This window comes from Xyrauchen texanus, chromosome 26, assembly GCF_025860055.1.
Source record: "Xyrauchen texanus isolate HMW12.3.18 chromosome 26, RBS_HiC_50CHRs, whole genome shotgun sequence".
NCBI classification, from domain to species: Eukaryota; Metazoa; Chordata; class Actinopteri; order Cypriniformes; family Catostomidae; genus Xyrauchen; species Xyrauchen texanus.
In genome coordinates, this window is record NC_068301.1 from 24,348,618 (window position 1) to 24,360,546 (window position 11,929).

The 11,929-nt window shown below is 38.4% G+C and overlaps 1 protein-coding gene across 1 annotated transcript in view; it reads right to left on the reverse strand.

Annotated features, from left to right (window-relative positions):
• The window catches only part of LOC127619558 (gamma-aminobutyric acid type B receptor subunit 2-like), a 300,286-nt gene extending 291,993 nt beyond the window's left edge, over positions 1-8,293 (reverse strand). Inside the window, exon 1 of the mRNA XM_052092421.1 lies at positions 7,889-8,293. Within this exon, the coding sequence (XP_051948381.1) occupies positions 7,889-8,200 (312 nt within the window). The 5' untranslated portion in view covers positions 8,201-8,293. The remainder of the gene's footprint in view (positions 1-7,888) is intronic.
• Positions 8,294-11,929: the final 3,636 nt, after the last annotated feature.

Consider the following 11,929-nt stretch of genomic DNA (forward strand, 5'->3'; position numbering starts at 1 on the left):
CATTCATTTTACTGCGCGTGTTTGTAAAGAAACACAGGCGATGAAATTCCTGGACATTAAGGAAGAGTTAACATTTTCCTCAGAAGAAGAGCAGGACTCCGATGAACGTTTGTATTTTGAAGAGAGACTTGATCCAACAGAGGATACAATTTTGGACGAGTAAGTCATTTAGTTTTCTTTAGCTGACATGCTAGTTTATATAAACATGTACATATTTTACTAGTGGGACTGTTTCCAGACTTGACAGCCAGGATTCAGAGTATTGCATTTGAAATATGTCCTAATAAGCAAGTTTTAGTACATTTAAATGCTGTTTCGGCAAAGCAGGTATTTAAATTGTGTGTTGTATGATATAAATATGATGTAAAAATAATATGAATGTTTATATTATATTTTAACTAGAGATTATGCTGCCTCATTATCATAAACAAAGCTTGAGCTTGCAAATATCTGTTCAGGTGTAAATGAGTAAAATGCACTTTAAATATGCCCATATTAGAAAATCAGCACATTATAATAATTTCTGAAGGATCATGTGACACTGAAGACTGCAGTAATGATGCTGAAAATTCAGCTTTGATCACAAATAGCATTTTACAATATATTTAAATAGAAAACTGTTCTTTTAAATTGTAAAAATATCACTGTTTTTACTGTATTTTGGATCACATAAATGCAGTCTTATTTAAAGAAAATGTACGGTCAGATACTTATAACTTAAAACTTGATTTTGATCATTAAGTCTCCTCACATTCATTCTCTCTCTGTCACATTACTCATTGATAGGCCCAGGGGACGGGTCTTTGTGTCCTAAGGTGTAAATTACCTCAATATTCATGATAGTTCACGCCTCCTCGCATATCGCCTTTCAACACTAAAATTGTCTTACAAATGTTAAATTAGTATTTTGTTTTGTATGAATGAGTGATCTGGATGGTTTTCACATCATTTTGTAGCAAAAACTCTAGGCTACAAGATCCAGTTCTCAAAAGTCTTGTGGACAAATGTTTAGCATGTGTTATATGGCCTTATTTCAATTACTTAAAATAAACGCATAAACGTTATTTTCTCAAAAATACAAACATGTACACACATGTTGCTCAGATATAATTTTAGCCCAGTTTGTGCTAAATACAGTGTTATCAGACTTTAGCCATTAATATGTTTTTAAGCAACTGAAAAAAAGCAAAAATGTCAAGGCATGTCAAAACTTCTCCAGGGCCCAAAACACCCTCAGACCCCAGAGGGTTAAAGACACTGACCATCAATCGTTTTAACTTTGTCGAAGGCGTGTCTAAGGGTCTCATCTCGCGTCTGCTCCAGAAAGAAAACCCCAGCATGGAATCCTCTAAGGGCTGGGGAAGACGAGACTTCCCTCTCCCTTACGTCATCCTGATTTCGAACTGACGTAGACGGCCCTGGCTCCACCTCCCCAGCCAAACTCCACACCGAGACACTTTGTTACAGGACCCATAAGCACAAATTTCCCTTAATAGAGTGGTAAACGCTGGCCAAGTCGTACCCAAAATTAGCAGATGGATGAGGCGGGGAGTAACCGCAGCCTCAACAATATGCTTTTTTCCACGGAATTGAATAGTAAAAGTATCACTACAGTATTCCCATTGGATATCACCATGCACACATCTGACCTTCACCTTGTGACTAGCACCCAAAGCCTCATCTTGAACAAGGTATTGATGGATGGAGGTTTGGTTGCAACCCGAATCCACCAAGGCCTGGTATGTAACCCCCTTAATACTCTGTATGCGCTACATCCCGGAGCTGCTGGACGAAGGCAAACAGGTGGCCGTGCTTATCAAGGGACAGTGACCAGAAGCGTTGATGCTATTGCTCTGGTGTCCAGCCGACCCTTGCAGGATGGCTTTCTTTAAAAATGCGTACACAAGGAGGTTCTCAGCTGGTAACTGCTCTGCCACAAATTGGGCCTCCCCTGACAGTAGTAGTAATAAGCAGATCGCACACTGAGTGCTTGGCCAACTGCAGGCCCCTGCTGTCCATTCAAAGAGCTCCAAGAAGGCCTCCGGATCGTCTTGGTCCCCATCTTGATCAGCAGAACATGGGGTCCGGCGTTGCGGCGACAGCCCCTTCCTTGGGTAGCAAGCCCACGGAGCACCTGCCAACCCTCCGCTTGAGCCTGGAGACGCGCGATGAACCTCTGCTCCAGCTCAAGGAGGGCCTGATGCTGATATTGGTGGATGCTGATGAGGGTCTTAAATACTTCCTCCAGTGGTGAGGCATCCATGGTAACGTTCTTCCTCTTTAACTTCCGGGTTTTCGGCACCAGTGTCACAAAGTTTGAAGCAGGAGGTTAAACTCAAAATTTATATTTTTATTCCTTACAACTCAAAACTCCCTTTTCAGCAGACTTAAAACCAACACAGTCTTGTGTGTGTGTGTGTGTGTGTGTGTGTGTGTGTGTGTGTGTGTGTGTGTGTGTGTGTTTAACAGCTGTTAAAGACAATCAATGACAGGTGATCAATGACCCTCACCATTCGCATTTCCCGATCTCACTCTCCATTCACAAGCCGGCACTAGACCACGCCCTCCCCCACCCTCCCCACACACAGGCGCACACACTTAGCACATAATCAGGAACTCTATGGTCCTAATTAAGTGCCTGATGTGGTCTTCTGCAGTTGTAGCCCATCTGCCTCAATGTTCGACGTGTTGTGCATTTAGAAAAGCTCTGCTCACAATTCAACAGAGAGGTTATCTGAGTTACCGAACCTTTCTGTCAGCTCGAACCAGTCTGGTTCAATTCTCCATTGACCTCTCTCATCAACAAGGTGTTTCCATCCACAGAACTGACACTCACTGGATGTTTGTTTATTTTTGGCAACATTCTGAGTAATCTCTAGAGACTGTTGTGTGTGAAAATCCAAGGAGATTAGCAGTTAGCAATACTATAACCAGTTTGTCTGGCACCAACAATCATGCCACGGTCTAAATCACTAAGATCCAATTTTTCCCCATTCTGATGGTTGATGTGATCATTAACTGAAGCTTCTGACCAGTATATGCATAATATTATTAATTGCACTGCTGCCACAAATGTTACATGTACAAATGCTCATTGATAGGTTTGTCATTCATAATGGCGTTGAACATTATATGATGCCGGAGGCCATGGGTGGCTCCAGGGCTGGGCTACCGGGCCTTGCGCCACACATTTTTTCCGTAAAGCCCTGAATGTTTTGATCATCTTTTTGTAGTGTGATACTTTGTCAGATGTATCAGAGCTTGGGTATCAATTTGATATGAAAACAAATTACCATATTACATAAAATTTGGTCCATCCAGATGCAGTAAGTACCAAAGATTTAGATATATATCCCTGAAAACAAGGAAAAATATATAAAGATGTACTCGAGGAATTTGCTAACTTTAAAGTCACAAGCCAGGACATTTGCTTTTTTAGCATTTAACTCTTTATTAAGACACAATGTAATAAACCTTGCAAACTTTAGCAGCTAGCTCATCTCTAGTACCTTGGGGTGGGTGATATACCAGTAGACATGATAAACCGGTAAAAATGAAGCCAATCGGTATACATTTGGATTATCGTCTCTATCACGGTAACACAAAATTGTCACACGAGAAATGTGTAAAGCACATAACACACAAGCATTACACACTCTGTCAGATAAATGAAGGAAGGCGGAGCAACAGCTCATTCTTCAGATTTCTTTGAATGAGAAGGTAAGAGGAGATTATGAAAAAAAAGTGCATCTTCCATTGTGTGGAATTGGTTTGGCTTTATAAAGCGCGATACAATGCAGAAAACAGTCATTTGCAAGGTTTGTGCATTGTGTATGTCGATAAATCCATGTGCCTTCACGTGAGACTGATAGAAATAATGAAACTCCTTTTTTCACAGAGAGCTGCACGTGTCATTAGATGAAAATTTTGTCTAGAATGTGAGAAAAAAATTACGCTTCAGAGGCATAAAAATTCACTTGAGCCACCGTCAAAGCAAATTCAATGACATTCATCCCATGCTCCAAACATGCCTGCCATCCAAACAGCTGTGTTTTGTGCGAGTGTTATGCACGCAGTCTGAAACACGCAAGTGAGGGGAAGATTTGAAGTCAGCCCCTTCCCTTTTATGCTCCTGTGACAGAAAAAGCACAGATCACACCCACTACCAATTCTGGTTTCTCACGATGTCAATTGGGTTTTTAAAATACACAGCAAACCCCTTTCTAAAATTCTGTTCAAAGGATGTTTGATATTAGTAAACAAACAAGCCATAGCCTATTTTCCTTCAGATATTTTATATGTTCTATGTTTAAACACAAAGAGCCTAATTAAGTGTTTTATTTATGGATATATTTATATTTTTTTATTTATGTTATTTAAATTTTTTAACTGTTTTTGAGAGGATAGTTTCTTGAGGATAGTTATAACAATAATTATAATAATAACAATAACAACAACAATAATAAATATAATAAAAAGAAGAACATTGGTGCACATCATCAGACTGAAATGTGGCATTTATTTTTTTACTCTGACTAAGTTTTCATTAATAAAGTATTTAATTCACTGACTGTACTACTCAAAATTACACATTGTGACATGGCTTAATGTATATAGTCTAATACAATGTTATTGATTTTTCAGAAAAATGTAGGCTAACTATATTGTGATATATATATTGTTATCGTGATATAAAATTACTCATATTGTGATATATGATTTTGGTCATATCCCCCACCCCTACTAGTACCTATTAAGCCTATTTACAACCTACTTTCTTGTAAATTAACTTAAGCTCCCAACAAATCAATGAAAACTGTATACAGCTGTAAACAGTGGCTGTGTGTCGTTTGGAAGGCTGCGTCCTCCAGAGGTCGCATTTGTCGCCCGCATACGTCACCGAGGCTGTCTCGTTTCAGAAAAGCGAGTAGGACACTCCAAATACAGCCTTCGAATACGACATTCATTCACAGGAATTCAGAGGATGCATGAGGTGTATCCTTCGTGGGCACTCACAACCCAAAATTCTTTGCTTCAACGGAAATGTCTAAAAAAACAAATCATGCCAATTTGCCCGTAAAAATTATGTTCAAATGCGTGGAATGTTAATTCCAAAGCTGAAGTACCTCAGTTGTTATATATTAATATATAACTAAAATAAAGTATTAGATTAAAAATACACCTGTAAAATCTACTTTCTTTGCTCTTTACATCATTATAGCTCTCCTAAAATGTACCTCATGCATTCCCTTGCAGAGGGACTTTGTTCCCTTCTCACTCAAGGCACTTCCGCTTGTTAAAGAGTGGCGTGCTGTCATAGCAACCATGTTACGTTCCGTTTCCATTTGTCCTACGAAGGCCGTCTCGTTTAAACGAGGCTTGTTTAAAGAAGGACACTCGGTATACTGCAGCCTTCAAAGGACGTGCCCTACCTAGCATGCAGCCTTCAAAACGAAAAAATACAGAAAGCTGAAAGGGACAAAAGAGTGGTTTTTTTTTTATTGAGTTTTAAAGTATAGGTGTTAAAACCATGCAATTTCTGATCTGCGAGCGTATCTAAGGCTGAGACAAAAGTTTGTGAGACTTTTTTAGTTTACTCTATAAATGGAACCTCATAGATTTATTCAAATCTTTATTATAAAGTGTATTATATTCCAATATTTCATCAACGTATTGCCCCATATCCACAGAGGTCTGGGCTAAGCCCCGAATGTCCACTGACCCTAGCACCGCCCTTGCCAGAGGCTGGTTGCACTTTGAATACACTACGTAATTTAGTGGCCTGTCCTTTTAAGCAGTTTACACATACATTTAAATGTAAGCTTTGCATGAATTCATGGGCACATATGGCTGGTTAACATGTAATATAGGGAAAACTTTACAACAAGTTTCCATTTGTTAACATTAGTTAACATGAACTAACAATGAAAGATACTTTTACAGCATCTACTAATCATGGTTAATGTTAGTTTCAACATACACTAATACATTTTTTAAATCAAAAGGTGTATATGTTAAAATTAGTTCATGCACTATCAACTAACATGAACTAACGATGAGCAATTGTATTTGTATCAACTAACATTAACTAAGATAAAAAAATGCTGTAGGCCTAAATATATATTGTTCATTGAATGTTCATGATACATAAATACATTACCTAATGTTAACAAATGTAACCATATTGTTAAGTGGGGGTGGTTGAATTTAAATGTTTTATTGCTGCTGAAAAAACATCTCATTATGATTTGTTTAAAAGACGAGAGAAATATTTGAACCTAAAGCCTCTGAGAGCATAAATGCATCATGACGACGTAAAGTTTTGTTAAATATATAAAATCAATATGGCGATCAATGAGCAATCTAGATACATAAATTGATTAGGAGTCATGTACCTTCATGTTCAATTCAAATTATTCCGATTCTAGCATGTGCTATGTACATAGTGACGTTTTATTTCTAATGAGCTCACTTTTACAGATATGTTAACGCCTTGTTAATGTACGCCTACGTTTCACGTCGATAACTCCACAAGCCTCCAGCTATGTTTTCGCGCGCTTTCTCATTCCCCTTTTGTCACACTTGTGAAACCATGGTGATAAATAGCGATTGATTAGCTTCTCTTCTCCCCAGGTGATCGCACCTCCAGAAATAGTAGAATATAAGAGGACAAAAAGTGACTCGATCATAAAGGAGTAATGCTAATATTTCCTGAGGCGTTTTAGTCACAAAAGCAACACGAAATTCAATAGACCACTTTCTTGAAACAAGGCATACCTGTGAGCTTATCCACTGCCCATGATATATGTTAGCCTATTTAGTCCGTTCGATTGTAAGTTAATTAACCCGTTGAATTAACATTTTAATGAGCGTTTTAATTAGCTATCCAAAAACGTCACGCAATTTTGAAAGACCAGTGTTACGGGTTGGGCTTTCGATATTTCTAATGACAACATCAAGGACAAAGAATAACAAAAGGTTAAACCAATCTGTTTATTCATCAATAAATCAATGAACAAATAATTCAATCAATGTGGTATAACCTGCTGTGATTCAGGGACATAACATTTGTAACACGCACTTTAAAATTGTATTAATCCTTAGGGACCTTAAGAGGGAAGATAAGGGGGAAATGACTGCCATCTTCATGTGTAAGGCAAACCGTTCCTACGTTTAAAACGTTTATAAGATCGTGTAATTTCATAGGAACTCTCATACCAGTGAGGAAAATGTCACTTTTGTTTTGCATGGACGTAATATCAATTAGCCTAGTGTGTTGTTGTAACAGCTCATTTCTTGACTCCTCACTTTGACTTTATTTCCAAATCTCATTAAGAATGCTGAGTATATCAGGCCCAAAAACCACTGTCAAAATAAAAACATTAATGGCCCATTTGAATGTTCAATGTTATTTCGTCAAAGGTAGGCTATTGTCATTAGGCATTAATGGTTATTTCATAGAACCAGCTTAGAACAGATACTGTGTTCAGGAAATATATTTTCCTAATGTTAGTGATCATGCATGAAAACAGGCTGCATTTAAGGCACGAGCCATTGGCATGTGCGCAGCCCATCAAGGAAGAGCAACACCTGTGTGCACTTCATTCTCAATTCAAGGGGGCGGTGACTGTATTAAAGAAATCTAAGGACTTCAAAAACTAAACTTGTTACGTTTTGCTTTCTCCGATTCCGAACAGTTCATGGAAAATACAAGTAGCACGTCATTCCACAATTATACCGACCATAGCAAAATCCTGTTTTCCACATGAGCGCGCGCTGACTGCACACTGTCCGCAGTTTACCCCCGCAACATGCATGCACAAATACGACCAAAACTGACCCAGCCCCCGACGCCACACTAAACAACACCCAAATGCAATGCACTTACCTCTGTGTCGTAGATTTTGGTTATGAGGGAAAAGGAGTACTGCCTGGACTCGCGTATGTGTTGGATGGCCAGCTGAACGGCCGGTTCGATGCCTTGACTGATGCTGCTCATCAGCGCCGATTCGTTCATCGGCATCAGGACCATGATAGGCAACTTCTCGCCATCCCTCGCGTACCAGTTGTTGTCCAGGCCGTGCCTTGTGTAATCGTGGCAAACCTTCGCCAGTGCAGGTTGAAACCCTAAGAAGGACAGGACTATGCATCCCGACAAAAAGATCATCTCACATCTGCAGTCCCTCCGGGACGGAGCCATGCTACCGTTCAGGAAGAACAACTGAGATCCACCTTCTCACTGTCCTGGCATCGCAATCTTTAGCTTAGTCTTGGACGCTCCGTTTACCCTAAGAGAAAAGGCATTAGACGCGGTTTGTACGAAAACTGCAAGGTAATTCTATAGGTTCTCTTGCGGTGTGGCGCGCGCTCGGATGCTTCAGTGCAGTAATTCCTGCGGACCCTAACGCTGGAGTTGAGATGGGTAAAACCAGAGGATGCCCAGTCGCAAAAGGGGTTCAAAGCTGTATTGGTTCCGCTTTAGTGTTCCACACTTGTTCTGGTTAAATTCGGTCCGGCCCTATCCTTCTTTCCACGTCCAGTACACTACCAAATGCGCACATTACAATCCGTCGTCTCAAGGTGTGGAAAGCTCTGATTTGAGTCAGAGTGCAAATTTGTAAACACTAAAATATATTCCAAGCAGTTGGCAGAGCTCTGGTATCCCTTTAAGTGTTATAGGTAAGGTGAGGTCGTAGAGGGCAATCCGAGTGAGGATATCCGTGTGACGTTTAGTTGACAGCCTGAACGACTGCACTCACTGATGCTGATGCTTCGGCGGATGCGGCTGCCTGAGTGCCTGTGAAAAGAGATTCACTTCTTTCGCGCTTACCGCACAGTGCATGTGCGCGCGTGTGTGTGCGGGCGCGCGCAGCAGAGAGAAATCATTTTCCTAAACGATGTTCTCTCAAAAAATAACCGACTGCCAGACAAAGGAGCTGGTCACTCGTAACGTGTTGAATAACCTACCAAATATGCCTCGAGTGAGGTAAAATGTGAGGTAAATTGCCCACCTGAGCACTTTACGTTCTAAAATATGTATTCAGTTCAGTCTGCGTATATTTAACAGGTTCAGCGTCGAGTTTCGGTGGTTTATTAGAAAGATTCATTCATGTGCAAGGTGTTGACACATCCCATAATTAAGTCATACGTTATTGAACGTTATAATTTTAATTTGGCCGTCGAGGTGCAATATAACAGCTAAATAAATACTGCCACCTAGCTATTCTAAGCTCAAACGTGAATGATGAATTCACATTTAATGTTCTGATGGTATTTCGTCGCAATTTTAATTAGCCTTAAAATATGCGCCTTTCATGTTGCACCACCGCATTAAGATCTGTTCTGCTATGAAAATAATGACAAGCAAAATATGTCGTAGGAATTCATTAAAGGGTTAGTTCACCAAAAATGTAAAATATCTGATCATTTACTCACCCTCATGCCATCCCAGATGTGTATGACTTTCTTTCTTCTGCTGAACACAAAGGAAAAAAGATTTTTAGATGAACATTGTAGCTCTGTAGGTCGATGCAATGCAAGTGAATGGTGGTCAGAACTGTGAAGCACTAAAAAGCACATAAAGGGAGCATAATTTAATCCATAAGACTCCAGTGGGTAAATACATGTCTTCAGAAGAGATATAATAGGTGTGGGAGAGAAAAAGCTCAATATTTAAGTCATTTTTGACTATAAATTCTCCTCCCTGCCCAACAGGTGGCGATATGCACAAAGAATGTGAATCTCCAAAAACATAAGTAAAAGGTTAAAGTGGAGATGTATAGTAAAAAAGGACTTAAATATTGATTTGTTTCTCACCCACACCAATTATATGACTTCTGAAGTCATGGAATAACTACTGGAGTCTTATGGATTACGTTTATGCTGCCTTTATATGCTTTTTGGAGATTTATAGTTCTGGCCACTGTTCACTTGTATTGTTTGGATCTGAAGAGGTGAGATATTCTAAAATATGCATGAATAGAGATTAGTCCAATTCCAGTGTTGCTGTCCAAGGTGCTGAAAGCAGCTTCACATTGTTTTCTGGGTGGTTTTGCTTACTGTCCACTTCTGAATTAACATATAGGAAGAATTCAGGCAATTTGGACCACTTATTTACAGGTATGCCAAAATGTTTTACAAATAACAGACATTTAAAAGCCAGGAAAAAACATAAAACCAACAAACTAACACAGCTGATGATGTGTAGTTAAATCTGCCTACTAATAACAACTAACTAAATAACTGGTGGTTAAAATAAAACTCACTTACCGTTTTGCTGAAAAAAAAAAAAGAAAGAAAAAAAAAAGATGGTCATATATACTGAGAAATAAACTTCAAGATTTGAAATATACAGTCTTTGAATAAGATAAACGTAATAATTACTACACTAATTATTAAAGGAATATTCCGGGTTCAATACAAGTTAAGCTCAATCAACAGCAATTGTGGCATAATGTTGATTACCACAAAAATTTTATTAGGCTAGTCCCTCCTTTTCTTAAAAAAAAAAGAAAAAAACAGTGGTCACAGTGAGGCGCTTTCAATGGAAGTGAATAGGGCCAATTATTAAGAAGTTTAAAGGCAGAAAAGTGAAGCTTATAAATGTATAAAAGGCAGCACATACATTAATTCTTCTTTAGTTTTTTTTAAATTTTATTTTTTTACAGCCATTTTAGAATTGATTTACAGCATTATGTTGTCATGGCAACGAAGTGGTAAAATTGGAAATAAGGTTAGTAAGAAGGTTAGAAAGTGATTTTGTCACACCAAAATCATGTTAACACACATATTGTTGATGTCATGTGGCTATACGCTTGAAACAGTGAGTATTGTAATGTTTCCTGACTGACCCCAATCACTTCCATTGTAACTGTCTCACTATAACCCAGATTTTTGCTTTTATTAAAGAAAAGGCGTGACAGGTCTAAATTATATTTTGTGGTCATCAACATTATGCCAAATGACGTTAGAGATTAACTTGTATTGAAATATACTCTGAGACTGTTTTTGTTCGCAACATATGTTTATTTAAAAATAAGTAAATAAACATAGGGTTTTATAAACTGAACTGGGGCCAAAATATTCATTTTTCTTTTTTTATCTTGCTCTTATTGATACTAACATGTTAACATGTAAAAACAAAACTTAAAAATGTGTTTATTTACATTCAAATAGCATTTTCAAACATTTTCAAAGTCTGGCCATAAATTCATTTTTAAGATCTGGCTGGAGAACAAATATGACCTTACATCCTTAACTAACAAATAGCTTTTTTATTAACTTTACTTTGAAAATAAAACATACAATGAGGGTTATTGTTTATTAAAACTGAGAAAGAATATTTTGACCTGCTAAAGTCTGTATCTTTGTCAATATCAACACACAATGTGAAACTGGAGTTTTACACAAAATATATGTAGTCTAAAACTGAAAAAGAGCATTAGGAGCATTATTATTATCCTCCCATTCAATGAGGGAAGCATTTGCCTTCCTTTTCATGCACACATTAATTGGCACACAGGAGCCAGATACTTGTGTAGATAATAATCATTAGAAACAGTGAACAGGGCTGGTGCCAGCTACTTTTGAATGCTGGTGCTGAAGTGCTAAATCATTGACAGGGGGAGCTGAGCTTTGGTCACTAAATAAATGGAAAACCCGGCATGGCCATGCAATTTTATTCATATCAGTTTGCATGTGGTGACAACAGAAGTGAAATATCTACTTTGCAACCTCAATAAAACAGGCAACACACTTTCAGGGGTGTTTACAGATTTTTACAGTACTGTCTGAAGCATAGGTACAGCAATACAGTGTACCCTTATTGATGGTCTGGGGACATGGTCCCCCATTTTGCAACAATGGCACAAAAGCATTTGATTCTGGTGCCTTTAGGAACAGCATTTTTACCTTTTCACAAGAATATACA